This window comes from Pongo abelii, chromosome 12 (genome assembly GCF_028885655.2).
Source record: "Pongo abelii isolate AG06213 chromosome 12, NHGRI_mPonAbe1-v2.0_pri, whole genome shotgun sequence".
Classification (NCBI taxonomy): domain Eukaryota; kingdom Metazoa; phylum Chordata; class Mammalia; order Primates; family Hominidae; genus Pongo; species Pongo abelii.
In genome coordinates this window covers 74,247,356-74,272,190 of record NC_071997.2, presented here as the reverse complement: position 1 = coordinate 74,272,190, position 24,835 = coordinate 74,247,356, and the positions used below count along the sequence as shown (strand labels likewise).

Sequence of the window (24,835 nt, the reverse complement as noted above, 5' to 3'; positions counted from 1 at the left end):
AAGACACATGCACGCATATGTTTATTGCGGCACTATTCACAATAGCAAAGACTTGGAACCAACCCAAATGTCCAACAGTGATAGACTGGATTAAGAAAATGTACCACATATACACCATGGAATACTATGCAGCCATAAAAAATGATGAGTTCATGTCCTTTGTAAGGACATGGATGAAATTGGAAATCATCATTCTCAGCAAACTGTCGCAAAGACAAAAAACCAAACACCACATGTTCTCACTCATAGATGGGAATTGAACAATGAGAACACATGGACACAAGAAGGGGAACATCACACTCTGGGGCCTGTTGTGGGGTGGGGGGAGGGGGGAGGGATAGTATTAGGAGATATAACTAATGCTAAATGACGAGTTAATGGGTGCAGCACACCAGCATGGCATATGTATACATATGTAACTAACCTGCACATTGTGCACATGTACCCTAAAACTTAAAGTATAATAAAAAAAAATATTTTGTGAGGCTTCTTTTCCAGTGCTCATAAGATTCTGAGGCAAGTAAGAAGCTGTTAGATATATAGTTTTCCTTGTAGAACAATATGATATTTTCAGTTTTTTGTTTTGAAAATTTTTAAACATACTGAAAAATAGAGAACTACATATGACTATCACTTTTAAATTTTTTATCTATTTTTGATGGAAATATTTTAAAGTAAATTATAGATATCATTACATTTTACCTAAATACTTTAGTATGTATGCATCTCCAAAAACTAAGAATTGACGATGTCAGAATGTGATTACTATTAACAGACTTCACAGTCATTCCTTAATGTCAGGTACAGTTTTATCTTCCATTTTCTTCTTCATCCTAAAATATGAGAATATAGAAATACAGATAATTATTCTAATTGTACTTAAGCTCTCTTTTTCTTTTTTTGTGACTTTTTTTAGTGGACTTCTCTGTGCCACACTTTCTCTTTCTATAAATCCAGCAGCCTAGATCATGTGATTTCTTTGGTCCCTTTTATCTCTCATAGCCTCTGTCTGATTCACTGGGTAGAACTGGTTGTTAGCTAAAATCTGATTTAGGAAACTACTGGTATAGAACCAGGTGAATGTGATTTCTTTGATATATATGTACATCAGGAGAGCATGTTTCTTATCTTATAAATAGGAAAACAGGGATTGTGTTTATTTCAACTTACATTTCCAGAAGCTGGTATAGAGCATGAAACATAATAAGCATTCAATAAGTGATGAGGTCACAATGAGCAATTAAATAGATTAATGCATAAATGAATTTATTAATCGATGTTCAGGAGTAACAGGTCAAGCCAACCAAGTAGAGCTGGATATAGTGTATATAGCCAGGTATAGTAACTAAGTCATTTGTAGATTTCTTAAATTCCCATTGGGAAGGATCTACCCAATGTGTCAAATGATCTTTACTATTTAATATAGCCATTAAGACTGTTTCCTTGCAGAAAACTCTATTAGCACATTCACATAGAGAAATTGACAGTGGGTACTGCTGTGGGTTGAATTGTACCTTCTCAAAAGCTGTTAAAGCATCATGAGGAAAAAGCCCTCATGTATTAATATTAACCTTGAATATAAATAGATTAAATACTCCAATTAAAATACACAGATTGCCAGAATGGATTTTTTTTAAAAAAATGAACCAACTATATACTAGTTACAAGAAACTCACCTTGCTGGTAAAGACACTTATAGACTGAAGGGCAAGGGATTGAAAAACATATTCCACGCAAGCGGAAACCAAAAGCTAACAGGAGTAGCCATGCTTATATCAGATAAAACAGGCTTTAAATCAAAAACAGTTAAAAAAGAAAAAAAAGACAAAGGAGGTTATTATATAATGATAAAACAATTCAACAAGAGGCTATACCAGTCGTAAATATGCACGCCCTGAACTCAGGAGCAGCCTTCATAAAACAATATTACGAGACCTAAATAAAGAGATAGCAATACAATAATAATGGGAGACTTCAACCCCCACTCACAACACCAGACAGATCATTGAGACAGAAAATCAGCAAGGAGACTAGACTTAATTGAACATTAGATCAAAAGGATGAAACAGGTATTCCAAGAGCTGCAGAATATACATTTTACTCATCATCATAGGGAACATTCTCCAAGATAGACTGTATGTTAGGCCACAAAACTAGCCTCAATACATTTTAAAAAATGAAAATCATATCAAGTGTCATGTCAGACCACAGTGGAATAAAACTAGAAATTAATACCAAGAGTAATTATTGAAACTACACAAATACATGGAAATTAAACAACACATTCCTCACTGATCTTTGGATCAATGATGAAATTCAGATAAAAATTTTAAAATTTTTTGAAATGAATGAAAATGGAGACACAATATACCAAAGCCTTTGGGATACAGAAAAAAGCACTGCTAACAGGGAAGTTTATATCTTTAAGTGTGTACTTCAAAAGAAGAAATCACAAATTAACCAAACATCACATTTCAAAAAACTAGAAAAACAAGAACAAACCATACCCAAAGCTAGCAGAAGAAAATAAATAGCAAAGATCAGAGCAGGACTAAGTGAAATTGAGACCAAAAAATAAATAAATAAATAAAAATTAAAATTAAAAAAATCAACAAAATGAAAAGTTCATTCTTTAAAAAGAAAAACTAAATTGATAAACTACTAGCTACACTAACCAAGAATAGAGAAGATCCAAATACACATAATCAGAAATTTAAAAGGAGACATTACAACTACTACCACGGAAATGCAAGAGATCATCAGAGACTTCTGTGAACAACTATATGCTTATGAACTAGAAAACCTAGAGGAAATGGATACATTCCTAGAAACATACAACCTCCCAATATTGAACCAGGAAGAAATAGAAATCCTGAAGAGACCAATAACAAAGTAGCAAGATAGAATCGGTAATAGAAAAATCTTAACAAACAAAAAAAGCCCGTAACCAGATGGATTCATTGCCAAATTCTACCAAAAGTACAAAGAAGAACTGGTATCAATCCTACTGAAACTTCCAAAAAATCAAGGAAGAGGAAATTCTCCCTAGTTCATTCTACAAAGCGAGTGTGACCCTTATACCAAAGCTAAACAAGGACAAAACAAAAAAGAAAACGTTAGATCAATATCCCTGATGACCATAGATGCAAAATCCTCAACAAAAACTAGCAAACCAAATCCCACAGTGCATTAAAAAGATAATACACCATGATCAAATAGGTTTCATTCCAGGGATGCAAGAATAGTTCAACATAGGCAAATCAATAAATGTGATTCATCACATAAGCAGAATTAAAAATAAAAACCATATGATTATACATGCAGAAAAAAAGCATTTGATAAAATTCAGCATCTCTTCATGATAGAAACCCTCAACAAACTAGACATAGAAGGAACATACCTCAAAATAACAAAGGCCATATATGCCAACATCATACTAAATGGGGGAAAGTTGAAAGCAATCTCCCTACAAACTGGAATAAGACAAGAATGCCCACTTTTACCACTCCTATTTATCATAGTAGTGGATAGCCTAGCTAGAGCATTCAGGCAAGAGAAAGAAATGAAATACATCCAGATTGCAAAAGAAGAAATCAAATTATCTCTGTTTGTCAGCAATATGATCTTATATTTAGAAAACCCTAAAAACTCCTGCAAAAAACTCTTAATTTTGATAAATGAATTTAGCAAAGTTTGAGGATATAAAATCAACGTATAAAAATCAGTAGTATTTCTATACACCAATAACAGTGAAGCTAAGAACCAAATCGAAAAGGCAATTTTATTTACAGTAACTACAAAAATGAAATAAAATACCTAAGAATATATTTAACCAAGAAAGTGAAAGATCTCTACAAGGAAAACTACAAAACAGTGATGAAAGAAATTGTAGATGACACAAACAAATGGAAAAACATTCCATGCTTATAGATCGGAAGAATTGTTAAAATGAGCACAGTGCCCAAAACAATCTACAGATTCAATGCAATCTCTACCCAAATACAAGCATCATTTTTCACAGATTAGACAAAACCATCCTGAAATTTACATAGAACTAAAAAGGGAGCCTGAATAGCCAAAGCAACCCTAAGCCCAAAGAACAAAGCTGGAGGCATCACATTACCTGACCACAAATTATACTGCAAGGCTATAGTAACCAAAACAGCATGGTTCTGGTATCAAAATAGACACATAGATCAATGGAACAGAATAGAGAACCGAGAAATAAAGCCACATGTCTACACCCAAGTGATTGTTGATAGAGTCAACAAAAATGTACACTGGGGAAAGGACACCCTGTTCAATAAATTGTGCTGGGAAAATTGGATTGCCATATGCAGAATAATGAAAATGGACCCCTATCTCTCACCATATACAAAAATCAACTCAAGATGGATTAAAGACCTAAATGTAAGGCCTAAAACTATAAAAAATATTGGAAGTAAAACAAGGGAAAGCTCTTCTGGACATTGGTCCAGGTAAATAATTATAGACTAAGACCTGAAAAGCTTAAGCAACAAAAATAGACAAGTGGGATTTAATTAAACTGAAAAACCTCTGCACAGCAAGAGAAACAATCAACCGAGTGAACAGACAACCTGCAGAATGGAAGAAAATATTTGCAAACAATGCATATGACAAAGGGCTAATATCCAGAATCTATAAGGAACTTGACAAGAAAAAAAAATAACCCCATTAAAAGGTGGGCAAAAGACATGAACAGGTATGATTTAAAATAAGACATAAAAATAGCCAATAAGTATATGGAAAAAATGCTCAACATCACTAATCATCAGAGAAATGCAAATTAAAACCACACTGAGATATCATCTTATGCCAGTCAGAGTAGCTATTATGAGAAAGACAAAAAATAACATGTTAGTGGGGATGCAGAAATAAGGGATTGTTTATACACTGTTGGTGAGAATATAAGCACAACCTCTGTGGAAAATAGTATGGAGATGTCTCAAAGAACTAAAAATATAGAACTACCATTCAATCCAGCAGTCCCACTACTGGGTATCTACCAAAAGGAGCAGATATCATTGTATCAAAAAGATACCAGCACTTGTATGTTTATTGCAGCACTTTACAATAGCAAAAATATGGAATTAACCTAAGTGTCCATCAGTGGATGATTGGATAAAATGTGGTATGCATGTACTATGGAATATCATTCAGCCATAAAAAGAGTGAAATCCTGTCATTTGCAGCAACATGGATGGAAGTGGATACTATTGTTAGGTGAAGCAACTTAGAAACACAGTCAAATACAGAATAATATTACACATGGACATAGAGTGTGGAATACCGGTCATTAGATATTTGGGAGGGTGGAGAGGAGGGAGGGATGAGAAATTACTTCTTGGGTACAAGTATGACTTGTGTCCTTATAAAAAGGGGAAATTTGAACATGGAGACACACATGTATAGAGGGAAGACAATGTGAAGAGATGGGAAAAATACCGTCTATAAGCCAAGAAATGCCTGAGACACCAGAACCTAGGAGAGAGGAATGGAAAAGATTACCCCTCACAACCTTCCAAAGGAACCAACCCTGCTGACACCTTGATTTCAGACTTCTAGACTCCAGAATTCTGAGGCAATACGGTTTCATTATTTAAGCCACCAGGTTATGGTACCTTGTTTCAGCATCCTTGCAAAATTAATACAGGAACTTAGAAGTCTTTGGGTGGAGATTAATATAATAAAATTTCCAAGTAATTTTAATAGAAATCTCAGGATAATGTTCTGTTCTATGTAACTTCCTCACACATTAGCATGAATACCAGTTTGTATACACACATACACACACACACACACACACTGTGGGCACTAGGATAGGGAAAGAGAAAGGAAGGGGAGAGGTGAGAACAGAGGGCAGAAATAGGCATCTACTTTTATTTTGCCTGTAGCCACTCCAGGTGGGACCAGACCAGTTAGTGTTTCTAAAATGATTTGTTTTACACGTAAGGCCTGCAAGCACTTCTTTAACATGTGTGTTGGGATCTCCTCTTTATTATATAGTCTACTTATTTATTCTAAAGTTGTATTCTTATACAGAATCAGAAAGAAGATATAAAAAGAAGGGTGTTTACCTTCTCTTAATCCCAGGCAAAAGGTTCGATAGAAGAAGGTTGGGACTATTTTCTAGAGTCATATTTTATGCAACTTTCAATTTTCAGAATTCAGTCTAGGATATGAGCTCTGGAATCAGACTCCCTGCGTCTAAGTCCTGGCTCTACCTCTTGTTACCCCTGTGTTTTTAGCCAAGTTATTTCACCTCTTTGATCTGTTTCATCATCTACAAATAAGGATAATAGTATTTCACTCAAAGTGGCATTAGAAGAATCAAATGATTTAAACATGTACAAGTCTTCAACCAGCATCTGGCACGTAGTAAGCACGCAGTAACAGCTAGAAAATAATAATATTTTTTATGACTGGTATGCTGATAACAAAAGACACCTTTTCGTATTTTGCCCTATAAGAACTCTTTAGATTTGTGAAACAAGACTTATATTCTGGTTAGATTAAGAAAACGGTAATTTACTAGACTTAGTAAATATAGTTCTTCCCAGGTATATGGTTTGATGATAGATATTCCTCTAGTTATAGGAAATGGAACAATAAGGGTTTAATTTCTATCATAAGGGGAAATGTGTTTATATTTTAGTAATGTGTATACTTTAAGTAGATTGTGGTCTACTTAAATCACCTATCCCCAATAATAAAGCATAGTTCCTAAGAAAGTTAGTGCTTTGAAAAGTTAATGTTTGACTGTCTACACTCAGTGCCTGTTTATTGAGTGCCCACTGAGTCCACTGGTTATACTTCTATTTCTAAAACCCAGATGCATACATGACCAAAGAGCAATTTATGACCAAAATATTTGAGCATCCTGCTTCACAAAGTGTTACATATAGGCTTTTTTTTTCAGTTAGTGTGGGAAAATGGCATTTCTGAATTTTGAATTACTCCTTGAACTGTGTAAATTAAATGAATTAAAAGGTGCCCTTTTTAAGTGGCTGTTAAAAATCATGGAACTCCAAGAGGCTATGCAGGTAGCACTATTGCTAGCAACCTCAAATACTGTCTTTGAATTTAATAGAATATGTAGTTAGTGTAAACCAAGTAGGCTACTTCCAATGCTGGTTAGTTGTGTTTTATGTAGACACAGCCTATGTATGTTGAATCTTTTTGTAATATACCAATGACATTCGAATTATATCAGCTAACATTTTGTGAGTGTCTACTGTTTACAGATATACCAAGCTCTGATAATGCTTACTGATATACTGAATAGTCTTGATTAGGTTCAGATTTGAATCAGACAAAGAGGAAGACCATTAAGCCAATGCAATCCAGATTCCCCTCTTCCATTGCTTTTCTAATTTTGTTAATATACACACACAGGTTGTGTGTCTTGATTAGATTGGAAATTGAGAGTATCATAGGTTTTTTCTTATAATCCTTGAGAACTTGTGTCAAAAGACACGTTGGAAATAGACTGTAATTGGAAAGATTTTCTATAATAGGTGAAGGTATTTTTAGTAAAGAGGCAACTGCTAGCCTATGAACTATTGAGGGAATTTTCCCCAGAAGTCTGGAAAGCCTATTAAGTCACAGTCCTATTTAATCAAACAGGCTTTGATGTTTTGCTAAAAGAACCAGGTTAGAATAGAAAAGCAGATCATGAGGTCAAAATGCTATTATCGTTTAGAATATTACTTAATATACATCAAGGTTTTGTTTTGATACTTTAATTTATGGCAGTATTTAAGGCAGTCATAGTCTTGATCTTAATGGGGCAGTAGATGGAATGACGCAGTAATAGAGGCACAGCTTTTTTGGTGGTTATCCAATATAATGACTTCATGAGCATGTCATTAAGTCTTTCACTCTCAAAAAATATGAAAGGATAAAATTTTCAGTTTGTAAATATGAATAGATAGTTATAAGATCTAGGAGGAAAAAATGATCCAACATACAAAGCAGATTATTTTTAAGAATAAGCACATGTTGCTTCCATCAGAAAACAGGAACTGCTTTTTACATCTCACTAAAAGATAAAAGACAAACTATAGTTTTGAAAACTATATCTTCATGCTTATTCTAATAAACCTCATATTTGAAAAGTAAGCCAGCACCTCTTTAAGGTTCCGTTACTTTGTCTAGACGGAATTGTGATAAAGCACTAGTATCATTTGTGGGGTTTTATTATTGGCAAACAAGGCAGGGAAATTGAGGAGAAACAAAAAAGTACTGTATGATAATACAAAACACAAATTTGCATCAAAACATAGTAGCATCTCTGAGGCTACATCCATGTTTTAACAGATATGAGTGATTGTCGTGAACATAAACATGTTGCTGCTTCATTTGGTCATATAGTGGTTTCATAAGTATGCATGTAATTTATTGTGAAGATTTTTGCCTTATGGTATCTTGTGGAAAAATAGGAAAATATTATTCCCTATTCAAATAAGATAAATGATGGCTTTTTGTTTTAAAGAAAAGCTTTAAAGTTGCTGAATACATGTATATACTCTTCCCAGCAGGTTTTTCTTTTTTATTGGTTGAAGACCTTTTATTTTTTTGTAAAATAGCTAACTACAGTGCTGTTCATATTGCAAAGTAACTGGCCTTTTTCATTTTCTTGTGAATCCATTCAGTTTCAAGGTCTTCTCTCTTTACGCATGATATTTTCTGGAACAATTTATGAAGTTTAAAAAGTGGTGTCTAGCTTGCCATTTTTAAAAGTCATGAATAGTGACTTTCTTCCTAGTATAATTTTCATCAGTCTCTCATTATGAGACCTTAATGGACACATTTCTCATTACAGCAAGGTGTGCTAATTAAAAAGATTTAATTGTACAAAATTGTCTAAATTATAAGGTGGTATATTGTACAACAGGAAAAATTAGTTTACTTAATATTGTTCTTCATAAGCGACCTCATTTTGAGAGCTGTATATGCATCTATTCTCTCATGTGAATCTTCATGGTGGACATAAAATAGTGAACAAATGTGATTTAATGTGTGGTTACATCCCAGTGGACAGTGACATTTGTTCACATTAGTGTCCTGCTTCTTTCTCTGCCAGCTCCACATGTTTTTCTCCTTGTCTTCGGCTTACATTCTCCTACTTCTTATATCAACATCGTATCAAGCATTGAGAAATGCTTCCATTTGAGGCAGTCTGGCTGCTTGCTACTCAGGATTCTCGGTTGCGTGAGAAGCAGGAAAGCAACAGATTTTATCCTTGATGGGAAAGAGGCCCTTTACGTCTTTCCATCAACTTTTACTCTGTTACTCAGTCCTCCATAAATGGACAAACCAGGAACTAGTTGGATTAGGGTATTAGTCACCAGTCAGCTAGTTTGCTTTTGCTACAAAAGTGATTGAATCATTTTCTTACCAAATCTCCCCTTCTTCTTCTTACTCTCTTTTTCTCTATTTATTGAATCATCACTTACTCAGCCAGTTACACTGTTTTCAGAGTTGTCTTTGACTCTCTTTCTCTCAACCCTCTTCTCTAGTAACTTGTGGATCTCTTCTTTGTCTCCCTTCTGCTCACCACTGTCCTAGTCCAACTTCCCGCTGATTGCCTGTATTGTTATTTTCTCCTAAATGGACTCTCTGCATCCATTTCCTCCTTATGATGCTGCCAGTGCTGATATTATTATTCTTTGCCAAAAAACCCTTCCATGACATCTATTTGCTTACAAAAATTGTGCCCCACCTTCTTAGCATGGTTTCCAAGGCTTTCTGGAAACTGATGCAAACCTTTCTTTCTTTTTTTTTTTTTTTTTCCTGGCTTGTGTTGTGTTTCCACCAACTTCTCCGCCCTCAACACACACTGACACATGCTCTGGTTGCCCTCTTGTATGTTTCTTCTTCCCTGTCTCCATCTGTGGAAATCTTAGAAATTATTCAGTACCCAACTTAAATGTTGCTTCTTTCTCTGAGTCTCCCTATTAGAAATAGCCTTTCCTTGCTGTAAAATTTCATAGACTTTTATGCTTTTGTCAGAATATATGTTACCTCTAGGCCTGTAGATGTGCTTATGCCATCTCCCTTTCTCCTATGTGAGGCATATGGAAAATAACTCAGAACTTCTGGTCAGATTGATTTAGGTTCAAATCTCAGCTTTACCAGTTACTAGAATTTATTTGTTTTATATAGATCACCTAGCCTTACTCATCCTTCTTTCTCATTCTCAAAAGATCTTAAAATAACTTCTTAGGGTCATGAGGATTAAATGATTTGACTTATGTAAAGTATTTAATGCTCTGACAGCAATATTCGATAAGTATGCATTCATTTTTCTTTTTCTTTCTTTTTTGAAGTGTATATTTCCTGTTTATTATGCTTGGCACTCAGGTATCTGTTAAGCTTGGCACTCATGTATCTGTTAAAAAAATTTAGTTCAGTTTGTCTAATTATTATCAATTAAATCAATTAAAATTTATTCAAACCAGCTGTGCAGAAGGCCTTAGAGTAGGTGCTGTTATGGATACAAAAATGTATATATGACATTATCCCGGTCCCTCAACCCCTAGGAGCCTACAGCCTTTAACTGTGGAGCCAAAGCATAAATTTAAAAAAGCTAAATAACTTTGTACATTGTTAAAATAGCAAATTCATGTGGACAAGGTGAAAACCCAGTAAATTGCCTTGTGCGTAAAAGGATCTCTAGTAGTCCTTTCCCATACTGCTATGAAAAAAAAAAAATACCCAAGACTGGGTAATTTATAAAGAAAAGAGGTTTAATTGACTCACAGTTCTGCATGGCTGGGGAGGCCCCAGGTAACTACTATCATGGCAGAAGGGGAAGCAAATACGTCCTTCTTCACATGCTGGCAAGAGAGAAGTGCCGAGGGAAAGGGAGAAAAGCCCCTTATAAAACCATCAGATCTCAGGAGAATTCACTCACTATCACAAGAACAGTGTGAGGGAACCGCCCCCATGATCTAATCACTTCCCAGGAGGTCCTTCCCTCAACACATGGGAATTACAATTCAGATTACAATTCAAGATGAGATTTTGGGTGGAGACACAGCCAAACCATTTCAGGTTCTACATATAAAGGCCCTTCTCTTATAACTCACCAGAGAGAGGATTTCACAGGGTTCTTTCTTTATGTATGTAAGTATATATATATATATTTGGAGATGGGATCTTACTCTGTTGCCCACAAAATCACAGGGTTCTTTTTAATCATTAGCTTTACCCATCCATCTGGAAAAATAAAGCATTGTAAAAGCCTACAAGCATCAGGAAGCAAAGAAGACTGGAAGTACAGGCTTAACTAAGTATAGAACTTGGGAATATGGCATACCTGTGTACAAATCTGGCCAGGTGAAATAGGAAGGTGATCTGGCCAGGTGAAATACGAAGGTGATTTTCTAGACGAGCTGCTTAGTATATGAAACTTGTGTTTTTCATGATCATACTCAAAGGCTAATTTGATTTTCATCTTCCTTCCATTCTTTAATCAAGGCTGTGATTTATTGACCCCTCTGTCATAAATTGGGGAGAACATGTATATACATGTATGTAGCAACTTTAAAGGCTTTTCTTTAAAACAGAAAGCAATCATTTATTTTAATAGGGCATAATATATTCCTATTTTTTCAATAAGATACCATAATGCAAAAATCTTCACAATAAATCAAATGTATATTTACGAAAATAACTATATGACAAAAAGGGAATGAAGCATGGAATGAAGCAGCAGCATGTTTATGTTCACAAGAATCATTCATATCTGTTAAAAAATATGTGTAGCCTCACAGATGATACTGTGTTTTGATACAAATTTGTGCTTTGTATTATTATACAGTACTTTTTTGTTTCTCCTCAGTTTCCCTACCTTGTTTGCCAAGAATGGGGTTCTTGGGGAGGCTAATACTGAGATAGAATTAGGAGGGCAAGGGCTTTTTGGAGGCAGGAAATCTAATGCCCATGTAAGATAAAAGGGGAGGAAGCAGGATTGAACAGGGAAGGCTTCCAGAGCGGGATGTTGATCTGACACTTGTGAAAGGAAAGGGAACAAGAGGCAGAATTGAGGAGGGAGAGCTTCAGACATGATGCAGATCTGACAAAATCTCAGTGCCCGCTCCCGACATTGGGGAGCTCCAGAGCAAAGCTTGCCCATTAGGAGAGACCCCAGCTATGTAGAAATAGTCACACCCTCTCCATGATCAACTGCCCAGGAAGAGTGTGGCCTTGGTGCACACGCTGTGGTAGGACCCAGTGGTCCTGCCCCTAGTGGGTGTCAACTTATTGCATTCCTTACAAGTAAAGGGCCACTTCTTTCTTGATGGGATTACACCTCAGTGGCTGTAACACTACCTTTTCAATCATAAACTATCAAAATGGAAAGCCTGTAAAAGCGTTAGTTAAAATTAGTTGTTTATTGGAGGAGTTGAGAAGTTCACTAAAATAACAAAACCCTTGGACAGGCTGGCCTTAGCGAGTGTTGAGTGGCTTACGTTGTTTGGGAATATATTTTTCATCTGTTAAATGTCGATAATGACATCCATCTTCCCTATCTACCTCACAAAGTTATAAAAAAAAATAATGTCTAAGAAAGGCAAGAAAACCATGTGAGAGTCAATACAGTGTAACAGAAAAATCTCTGTGTCAGGGTGAAGGGAAACAGGTAAGGCTGTCCCTTGTACTCATGGAGAAGGGAAATGATTGCTACATTCAGAAAAAGCGCATAAAAGGACAATCATTTGAAATGCATTAGGGAGTCTGGACACGGCAGCTCACGCCTGTAACCCACCATTTTGGGAAGCTGAAGCAGGAGGATTGCTTGAGCCCAGGAGTTCAAGACCAGCCCAGGCAACAAAGTGAGACCCCATCTCTATTTTAAAAATATAAAAATAAAAATAAATGCACAGGGAGTTAACTATTTATATATTCCTGTGGCTAGTCTTACTACAACGCAAATAAACACACCTACCTGATCCTGGTATAAATCTTGAGTTCCCTAGACAGGCCTGTTTAAAACTAGGGGTATTACATGTATTTACAATTAAAATGAAAAATATTAGCCAGTTGTTTTTGATTTCACAGAAAAAAAAAGGTAATATATAAAAAAAGTTGAACCAAAACAAGTTTTATTTTAGATTATAGATTGGCAACTTTTTCTGTAAAGAGCCAGATAGCAAATATTTTAGGCTTTTATGAGTTCTGTGGGTCACATATGGTTCTCTGTTACATTTTCTTCTCTTTTTCTTTCCCTTTACAATTCTATAAAATGTAAAAATTATTCTTAGCTTTAGGGTGTATAAAAATAGGACCTAGACTGTGACCCCTACTATAGATTTAGTTCTGCACAAACTCATTTTTGACTTCAACGTAATTTCAGAAGTTGACAGAACCCTTAATTCTATATTGTATTTTTGAAAAAACAGAATGGAATTTGGAAGTCATATCAGCCAGGATTCGAATCCTGCTTTCATCCTTTACTAGCTCTGTGACTTGGGCTGGGATGCTCAGCTTTCTTATATGTAAAATAAAACCAGTGCTACCAGGCTGGATGTGTTTGTCTAGATTTAATGAAATAATTTGAGAAAGGTACTTTGCCCAGTGATTATTAGATAATAGAACCTCAAAAGATATTACTTCATTTCTTCCCTTCCTTTACTTGATGGTATTTTCTAGCCTTCCCTCCCCCACACCTCCTTTGTTCTAGCAAAATTCTAGACTGTCTTTCTCTACTAAGTTACCTTAGTAGAACTCTGAGTGTGACCTAATTGTAGTCTGTAGGGGTGGTTAGAAAACTTCTCTTCCACTCTTCTCTGAAGGGTCACTGGAATGAGCTGACAGTATAGTAACAGGAAAAAAAAAAAAAAAAAAGGCCTACAAATTTATTATGTACATGGACACGGGAGTCCTGAAAATATGAGACTCAAAGAAGGTCCAGATGGTTGAGGCTTAAATACCCTCTTCATATGGAAGAGGGAAGTGGGGAAGTATATGCAATTTTAGAAGCAAATGACTTTTAGGGGAAGTGAATGAGCCCAAACAACAGACTATTGGCCTCGGACAAAGTTGTTCTGAGCTCTGGGGGACATTGCAGCACACTGTGGGAAGCTGAAGGGTGGAACTTCATTATGAACACAAGTTGTCTTAATATGTAGATAAATTCTTTTAGGTAATCTCTTGGAACTGCCCTCAGAAGAATAAAAGCCTGTCTGGGTGTGGTTATGACTTTTAGTCTTTTCTTTGGTGACTAATCTTTCCTGGTTATTTGATGAGATTCCTAGGGAAGGAGTTTTAAGACAATTGCATTTCTAGGCCGGGCACAGTGGCTCACACCTGTAATCCCAGCACTTTGGGAGGCCAGGGCAGGCAGATCATGCGGTCAGGAGTTCGAGACTAGCCTGGCCAACATGGTGAAACCCCGTCTCTACTAAAAATACAAAAATTAGCCAGGCACGGTGGCACATGGCTATAATGCCAGCTACTTAGGAGTCTCCTGTGGCAGGAGACTCGCTTGAACCCGGGAGGTGGAGGTTGCAGTGAGCTGAGACTGTGCCACTGCACCACTCCTACCTGGGCAACAGGAGCGAAACTCCGTCTCAAAAAAAAAAACAATTGCATTTCTTCTGGAAGAACTTCCCTTAATCAGATGATGGAACTTCAGAGAGAGCCCCTCCTGCTGCTTCTGGAAAGAAAGAGGACCATAGAGACAGCGAGCAGAAGTACAGAGAGAGACCTTGGTTCTAAGGCTTATTTCTGAGGCCTTTCAGTTTCCTTTAATTCAAAGTTCTGGCTGGGCACAGTGGCTCACGCCTGTAATTCCAGCACTTTGGGAGGCCGAGGTGGGTGGATCAGTTCAGGTCAGGAGTTCGAGACCAGCCTGGCTAACATGGTGAAACCCCATCTCTACTAAAAATACAACAACAACAACAAAAAAAATTAGCCAGGCATGGGGCTGAGGCGGGAGAATCTCTGGAACCCGGGAGGCGGAGGTTGCAGTGAGCCGAGATTGCGCCACTGCACTCCAGCCTGGGTGATCGAGCGAGACTCCATCTCAAAAAAAAAAAAAAAAAAAAAAAGAAGCTTTTAGCATGCCAAAGTGCCGTAATTTGGAATATTATTTTCTGAGCCCCAACAAGTCAAATTAATTTGTCAACATTTTGATTACTTGGGACAGATTAGTGACTTGACTTCTTACGTATAGCTTCTACTTACCAAAGGCAGTCATTCCTAGATCTCTTTGGTAGTGCCCCATAATCTATATTTTAAAAATATATTAATGTATACTAGTAACAAAACTTCCATGAGAATCTTAGAGAATATTTCATATAATTTTCTAAAGGATATTTATATTTGTATTTATATTTATATTTATATTTATATAAATATTTTGAACCATATGCTAAGCTAGTGGATAAAAGTCCAAACTAGGAAAAAAAGGTTTATATGAAGGTTGAGGGTGGGGATGGATGGTTGTTCATTTTGCTAAAGGAGTCTCAACTCTACTGTTTTCTTCAATAGCTTTTCATGATTATTTGAATCCTACCTGTAACTTCCTACAAAGACCTCCAAGAACATTTCTCATTGGTTGGAAAACAGCAAGTGTTGGAGAGATTTCTTTCTTAGAGTGCATGCTCCTCAAGGTTGCACCCATGCATGTTGTAAAATGTTTTTAGGTCTGAAATACTCATGGACTGAAACAGTCAGTAAATAACTAATGTATGTCTACTTTATTGTATTGTTAGCTTTTTGCCTTTTTTTTTTTTTTTTTTTTTTTTGAGACAGAGTCTTGCTCTGTTGCCCAGGCTGAAGTGCAGGGGCACAGTCTTCGGCTCACTCAATCTCAGCCTTTTGAGTTTAAGCAATTCTCCTGCCTCAGCCTCCCAAGTAGCTCGGATTACAAATGTGCACCACCACACCTGGCTAATTTTTGTATTTTTAGTAGAGATGGGGTTTCACCATGTTGGCCAGGCTGGTCTTGAACTCCTGACCTCAAGTGATCTGCCTACCTTGGCCTCCCAAAGTGGTGGGATTACAAGCATGAGCCATCATGCCTGGCCAGGTTTTCATCTTTATATTAAATGTAAACCCTGTACTGCCCTTCAAGGTTTGAGCAACCTAGCACAACCCAGAGGCCTGTAGCTTAGTGATGACAAAGACAGCCTTAATATTCCCCTTAGCTTGACACAACTTGACAGTCTTCTTCCTGACTGTAGGCCCCTGACGTCTCTTTTCTTAGAGCATTAACTTAAGAATACTTGAAATTGTAAATTCTTTTCTTTCCCTTTGAGATACAAGTTTTCTATCAGCCACCTGCCAGTTGTATAACCCAAGATGGTCATTCCTTTGCAGGATATTAGTCATTGTGGGAGGTAGGAGCCTTAGTACCGACTAGCAAACATAGATGGCATGATCACATTGACCAGCCTTGCTGTAACATCCTCTGGTACTTTTCCACTATCTCACCCCTTGTTTCACTGAAGTTTAGTTCAAGCTCTCATCTATATTGCACTCACCTCTCTCCTATTGCAGTAGTCTCGAATAAAGTCTTAACGTTTTTAACTTGTCTGGTACCATTTCCCTTTGACAGTGATTGAGAGTAAAAGCTCTAGAGTCAGAATTGCCACAGATTCCTGACTTCATTTTACTACACAAGCCACATAACCTCACTAAACTTCAGTTTCCAGATGAATAAAATGGAGATAATGGGACTTACAGCATCAGTGGATGTAAGGCACTTAGCATACTGCTTGGTGCATAGTAGGCACCACATAAAATTTAAGTCTTATTTCTTTGTGCTAGTGAGTACATAAAACAGCTTCTTGATAGCTCTTTTTTAAAATAGTAAACTATCATATTAAAATACAATTCCATTTGTGTAATTATCAATATGTTCATTTTTGTGATATCTGCTTTGTAATGTGAAGCCTGTTTAGTTCTTGAAATAAAGACAAAAATGCATCAGACACAGTGAAAGCAAGCAACCTGTTCCATATCTGATCCTGATGTGTCTAGTTGAGTTAGGGCAGAGAGATCAATTACTTCTGAGGCCGTGTTAAGAAACAGCATCTGTGGAAGAGAGAGACAAACTGAAATATTTGTTTTCAGACAGCCTTGCAAGTTACTCCAACAAATGAAGAAAACTCTGTGCTGTTTATATTTTAAAGTTTAAAATATCTCTTACTGAGCCTATCCTAAAACCAAAAACTTAAACTAAAATTCAAATGCAGAATTTCCTCTTAATAGATACATTTTAAAGTGCAGATTATATGGTAAATACTCTATTGTCTTGAAGCTGCATTATGAAACACTGCCTAAATCCCTTAATTTTAAAGAAATGTGTATGAAATGATACATTATCCAAGTTGAAACTGCTTTCTTTTTCTGGGGAGGGGGAATGGTAACCACAGTTGGGAACTACTATTTTCTGACTACATGTCACAGTAAATGTCTAGTCAAAACACTTCTCCATTCAGTATATGCTCTGTCTGTAAAACTACTTCTCCCCCTTCCTTTTCTCTCCAAAAGTAATCTGAGGTAAATTCACTTGAATTGCTATCTGACTTTTAACAATCTGTATTCTGTTTGGAGACCCTGCTTGCAATTCTAACTGACTTAGAAAGATAACAGTGATAATATGGATTCATATGAAAGGTCAAAAGTTCTGCATTGATGTTCCATTCATAAATACAGATAACATAGTGGTGTTTCTTGTGTTTTGGTTGAGTCATTACCTCTTACAGTCTCTTCACTATCATTATGTTTCCTGTTAAAGGAGACTCATACATTAGGTTTACAGTTGACCTATGACAATGCCAGGGTTAGGGGTGCTGACCCCCACTCCCCTGCACAGTCAAAAATTTGCATAATTTTAATTTTTGACTCCAAAAACGTTACTAATAGTCTACTGTTTACCAGAAGCCTTCCTGATAACATAAATAATCGAGTAATACATATTTTATAGTTACATGTATTATACATACCGTATTCTTACAATAAAGTAAGCTAAAGTAAAGAAAATATTAAGAAAATCATAAGGAAGAGAAATATATTTACTGTTTATTAAGTGGAAGTGGATCATCATGAAGGTCTTCATCGTCTTCACGTTGAGTATGCTGAGGAAGGTGGGGTTGGTCTTGCCATCTCAGATATGGCAGAAGCAGCAGAAAATCCACGTATAAGTGGACCTGTGCAGTTCAAACCCATGTTGTTCAAGAATCAACTTTATCTTTTTAGAATGTTTGCTCTTATCTCCCCTTCCTGCTTGAAATAGTTTTATGTTTCAGGGAGGGGTTACAGGAAAAAGCAGAGCCTCCTCAACTGTGTGAATACAGATAAAAAGACATATTGTGGTTTATGATATCTAGATGCCCACCTGGAGGGAAGGGAATTTAGGAGCAAAATAAAAAGATTAAAAATCTAAGTCAACTCAGAAATAAGATATGCCAATGATGAAGAAAGGATTTAAGTTGGAAAGTTAGTTGTTATGGCCCCCAGTTGTACATATTTTATCCTAAGGCACCATTTGGTTTAATAAAATGTAGATCTGAGGCTGTTCTTAACCTATCAGTTTCTTAAGACTTAATTATAAAGGTTATGTTTTCAGAGGACAAAGGCATTATTCATTTGTCTGTGCTTGTCTTCCAGGTTTATCTTGCAGATTATGGACTTTCCTACAGATATTGTCCCAATGGGAACCACAAACCGTATCAGGAAAATCCTAGAAAAGGCCATAATGGGACAATAGAGTTTACCAGCTTGGATGCCCACAAGGGAGTAGGTGGGTTTCTTTTTTCTTTTTCTTATTTTTATTTCAGAAGAATGATTAGAGACAAGGGTAATGAGGCTGCATGAAATGACCTTTGCATAATCAGTTTGAAGCATAAAAGCACTGGTGAGGTTTTTATCAAAAGTAGTGAATTCCTGTTATGCCAATGAATATTTCTTCTAACAGTGGAAAGAAATATAGACTGACAAGTGATGAAGGAGCAAAAATGCGTCAAGTAAGCAAAACTTGCTGCTCATTTTAGCCAGGAATTCACAGTTTGTATAGGTAAAACTTGGAGGTCAGCACTGAATGTTTATACTGAAGTGAATATTACAGATTTGGTAAAGTTGCACGTGGGCCAGGTGCAGTGGCTCACACCTATAATACCAGTACTTTGGGAGGCTGAGGCAGGAGGATTGCTTGAGCCCAGGAGTTCAAGACCGGTTTGGGCAACATGGTGAAACCCCATCTCTACAAAAAATACAAAAGAGTTGGCACTTGCCTGTGTTCCCAGCTGCTTGTGAGGCTGAGGTGGGAGGAGGATCACTTGAGCCAAGGAGGTTGAGGCTGCAGTGAGCCATAATCACACCACTGCTCCCCAACCTGGGCGACAGAGCAAGACCCCTCAGAAAAAAAAAAAAAAAGTTGCACATATGAACAGTTATTCCTGTTTTTCCATTGTACCTTTACCAAAGCTTTAGAAGATACCATCTCTCAGCAATAAGGTTATTTTTTCTGAAACTATAAAGTGTTAATTTGTGGAAATCTCTCCCAGTTGCCTTTCATATATCTTACTTATTTAAACTCACTTTGATGGTATTGGAAACACATTTGCAGGTAAATTACATACATAGTCCTTTTATTGGATATTGATTGTACTGCCTTGCATTCCAAGGCAGACTTAATTCAACAATTCCCTAATTAGTTAAAGTCATAACCTATGTCTTGTATTCATTTACCATTAATTAAACCTTAGCTGTTTATTACACTGCAGTCCAAATCCAATAGCCGACCCAGAAAGCCATGGAAAAGGAAGTAGGAGGTCAATATTGAAAATATATGGTGCCGAGTCCCACTGATGGTTGCTTTGTTCACAATCAATATGGTCAGTGCAACTGTACTTTCTTAGTTGCTCTGTCAGCAAGACAAAAAGTCAATTCTAATGTTATGCTAGTGAAAAAATGGTGATTATTGAAAAACTTTGGCTTTCAAAATTATATTCTTTGTAAACTTTGTTTATAAAAGTATTTTCAAATATGCTAAACCAAGCAAATAATTTTTAAACAGTTTTGAAAGGACCACATTTTTACTAAAAGACAAGTAGATATTTGCACTTCTTAATGGTTGTTGAACTGTTACCCTAAATTGATGCCTTCTAACAAGTTTTATTTGGTGAAGACAACTGTATATTATTGCCTTTTCTATTAAAAGGACCATTGACCATGTAATGTAGAGGGTCTTGATCATTTTGCAGGGCATTAAAACCCATACTAGCTTAAGGTAGGCCAATGCAAAAGTAAAACAAGTATAACTTCTTCCTTTCAGAAAGATTCATAGGCTGGATTTTCTGAAACAGAAATTATCTTTTATATTCCTGATCAAAGTAAAAGAAATGACTACATTTTTTTTCAAGTATAGTTTGGTTAGAAAAGTAATGATCAGTAAGAAATTTTGTACTGTTGTGTGATTTTTCAGTATTCATACTGTTAATAAATTAGAATTTAAAGATAATATGGGACGGGATCTTATATTAAGAAATGTGAGAATTAAATACTCAAGAAATGTAAGAATTAAATACTCATTAATAGTGGATTTTTTCCCCGTCTAAAGTTCTTTCACTTTCAGTGAATTTTGTTTTTCATCTTTGCCAGATTTATTCTGTTATACCTGATAGAATTTTTAGAAACAGTAAATACTTTTTTGATAATGGTATAACTGGAAATTCATCATACAGGTTTTTAAGCATTGGTCCAGTTATATTAATAATGATACCAACTTATGTTTGAGTCATTTATTTCAACTGGTAGCTCTAAACTGCTCTGATCTAGTTTTGAGTAGTGGAATTGCCAAGAAACCACTGTGATTGTGGAAGGAGAAGTAGAGTTTTTATGTGTTGGTATGGTCAGTGTTTGGACTGTGGTAAATCTGAAAGACCTATTCAATTAATTTCATTGTTTAGGGTGTCGTTTTCATTGTGTTGTCTTCTTGAAAGATTTGAACACATTTTTATTTTTTAGTCTACTTATATTTTTTATTCTAAAATCTTAATACATATTGAATATGTTGGTAAGATTTCACCACCCTCGGTCTTTGGGGAGAAGACTGAACTGAGAATGGTCACAGAAAGATGGTATTACATCCCTGGGGGAGGTATATTCGGGGAAGAACCTATATTAAATATTTTTGGGATTTGCTGAAAAATTATATGATAGAATGAACATTCATTTTTATCAAAGGTTTTACCAGATTCTTATAAAATAGTAGATTTCCTTAATGCATTTTAAATAGGATTTACACTAAAATTCTAGGCATATTGATATATATATATATGTAGACACAGATATATAGATATACACATTACATATATATGCACATATATACGCACATATATAGATATATACACCCACATATATATTTGCTGACATTTTAATGTGAAGTTTTAGTCTGGGATATAAAATGGAACGTATGACATCCTCAGATGTCTGAATACTGTTCACTCCTATGTTTTACATTTAATTTTCCAAAGCAAAACATTTCAGTTGAGGATTTTATTAAAAAATAAATAATCATTTAGCCATATCTAGAAACCAGAATAAACAATGCCATAAAGCCTATAGGAAAATGCAGGTCAGATTCATAAATATTCATGTGTTTACTTTCAGCACAGCCACTATGTAGTTTAATCTCAGAAAAATCTTTTTTTCAGTCCAACTATGAGATCAAATACTGCGGAAAAATAGTGCAAAATAAAGTATAAAAAGCAAAAAAAAAAAAAAAAAAAAAAAAAATCACTAGGATATAGAACTTCTAGGTGCCAGAGCATTTGCCAAGTGTCAGGTCTATCTCTTGGTCAGGCCAAGAGACCTGAAGAGAAATACTCAAGCTTCAATGTAAAACTGACTTATGAGTTAGCCACTCACTAGAGACTGCTATTAGCCTGATCAGACTGTCTGTTCTGTGCTACATTTTGTAGCAGGTTATTTAAAAACTCAAGCTAAATCTCATTTTTCTATGGATTGAATTTTTATAATGAAGGAACTTGTATAAGCTGCCAGCCATTACATCTAAGCATTTTCTAATTCAAATTTACATAAAAGGAGGGTAGTTGAAAGGGAAAAAAATTAGCTATTATGTTATTACAAACCAAAAAATATGCATGGAGATGTATAGAGATGGATGGACAGATGGATGAATAGATGGATAACTATTCCTAGAACTCCTATACATCTGCATATCTGTATGTTTTTTTAAAAATTGTGTTTATTCTTCCAAACTCAATTCTCTTGTGTGACCTACAGGTATTTTGTAAGTGGCTAAAGTGCATCATTTAGTATAAAATTAGAGTAATATATGTTGGGCTTATTTCTTCTATTATTAATTTTTTTTATTCTTTATAAAAATTAACTTATAAACACTGACATATTTTGGGCTTATTGTCTGATAAAGAGAATTATATTTGTGTCAAATATAGTATGTTAAAATTTGTTACATTCTTAGTAATGTTAAAAAGCAATATTTGAATCAATGTGTGGTATAGATTTTTGTAGATTTTTCTACTCACTGAGGCATGCAGTCAATACCTAATTTCTCTAGAGATATACTGCATTTAACATATTGAGCTTTTTTAAATACTTCAGACCTGTGCATTGAGTCTGTAATACCTATCTTAATTTGACCTCTTTGATGACCATAAAATACGATATCTAAATTGTATTTTAAATGTCCATTTGTTTATCTAATATGTTTAGTATCAAAGAAATAAATATATTGCATACTTTTTTTTTTATTTTTGCCAATTGCTACGGTATGTAAAATCCGTCTTGTGTTATTTCTTTCATGGTTTCATTTCACTCTAATCTAGCACTCCAGCTTACAAAATATATGTGAAATAAACTGAGAATGTATTTTCATGCTACCAAACTTGGGGAAATGACATGGTTTACGCAATACTTATGTCTTGGCCTTTTGGTTGGGTTAAGAATACTTACATTGGCCAAGTCTAAGATACATTTGCTCTATTGAATGACTTTTCCTAAGTTTCACACACACAAAACTAGGGCTTAATTTAAAAGGTACTGAAAAAATAAGAGAGGCCTGGGTTTAATATTTTATCTGAAATATGACACATTGCATCCTAGTATTTCCTGATATCCTTTTTGAAATTGCAGTAAGTCATGGTCACCATAAAATATTCTGGATCTTTACACATCAGAATTGACAAAATACTGAATTACATAGGTTACCAGTTGGAAAACTAAGAATAAACTTTTAATTTGTTCTGCAGATAGTCACCATTCACTTTGTCAGGTGAGCATCTTATTCAGATGTTTTCTGCTTTCTTATTGTCTTTCTGAGCACACATATTAATATTTTGGGCATTTGAACTCTGCTTGATGCAGAAATTTTCAAGTTCACTTTATTATTTCCTACTGAACCCTGTGTTTCTTCATACTCCATAATGTTACTCAGTATAAGAAATAAAACGAAACAGAAAACGCTTTAGGCAAACAAGGAGATAAATCTTGGAATTCATACTTAGACTTTTCTTTTTCTCCCAATTCTTCTTTCAGTCCATTTGGTGAATTGGGCTAGTTAATTTTATTTCAGTTTGTCTTTAAACCAAGGAGTAGTTCTCTAAGATAACTTACCTGTTGTTCTTATACCAGTTTAGAAGGACTGTTTGTCACTTCATAATTAAATATTTTAACTAAAGATCCTTCTTTATTGGAATGAAATAACTTGAAAGAAATAGTTTCATGAAAGGATAGTAACATGAAAAATTTGGTCAGTGATGCAGCTTAGATATCCAGATCTTCCACTCATTTATTCCTTGCCAAAACAACTATTTTTGTGTCAGTATGTCTTGGTGCTTTAAGTTTAAATGCCTGCTTCAAATACCTTCCTCACTCCGGAAGTCATGTGTGTAATGTTGTTTGAATGGTATTAAGACTAATGATGGAGGCAAAGTAATTATTATTTTTTTTTCTGAGATGGAGTCTCGCTCTGTCGCCCAGGCTGGAGGACAGTGGTACTATCTCGGCTCACCGCAACCTCCACTTCCTGGGTTCAAGCAATTCTCCTGCCTCTGTCTCCTGAGTAGCTGGGATTATAGGCGTGTGCCACAAAGCCCGGCTAATTTTTGTATTTTTAGTAGAGATGGGGTTTCGCCATGTTGGCCGGGCTGGTCTTAAACTCTTGACCTCATGTGATCTGCCCACCTCAGCCTCCCAAAGTGCTGGGATTACAGATATGAGCCACTGCGCCTGGCAACAAAGTAATTACAAGATTGAGCACGGGCTTTGGTTTTTGAAAGACTTGGATTTCAGTGCTGAGCTCTATTAATTTTTGCTCTGTGGTATTGACCAAATTATTTAACCTCCCTGAGACTCCATATTGTTATTTGTCAGTAGGGCTAATATTTACTTTAAATTGTTTGAAAGATTAGATGACATAATAAAAAGCAGGTAAAGTGCCAGGCATAGTAGCAGCTCTCCATAAATCACATCAATTGTTTTTATTTTAATTATGCATTCTACTATCAGCCATTTCTAAAATTTTCTTTCTAGTTAAATAGAATTTAAATCCTCACCTGTGCCTATTTCTTTCTAATTGTTTTTACTTTGGCAATACTTTATAATTTAGAAATGTAGAACAATTGAGAATACCACAGGCTTTCAACAAAAAGAGTGATGTATATTACTCCATATTAGTAAGCTCAATATAAGTTAGATGCTATTAATAATATTTAGAAACTAACTTGAGAAAGTTTAGAAATCTGAACTAAATCTCATTACAGTTCCAAGCAATAATAAGTAAACATTTCATTTTAGGACATTGTATGAAAAT

At 35.5% G+C, this 24,835-nt stretch overlaps 1 protein-coding gene across 11 annotated transcripts in view; it reads left to right on the top strand.

Annotated features, from left to right (window-relative positions):
• The window catches only part of VRK2 (VRK serine/threonine kinase 2), a 112,395-nt gene that overhangs the window by 57,743 nt on the left and 29,817 nt on the right, over positions 1-24,835 (top strand). For all 11 annotated transcript variants that reach the window (XM_054548156.2, XM_024242223.3, XM_063713667.1 and 8 more), the window contains one exon: positions 18,649-18,781. In XM_054548156.2, coding sequence (XP_054404131.1) covers positions 18,649-18,781 — 133 coding nt within the window. The remainder of the gene's footprint in view (positions 1-18,648; positions 18,782-24,835) is intronic.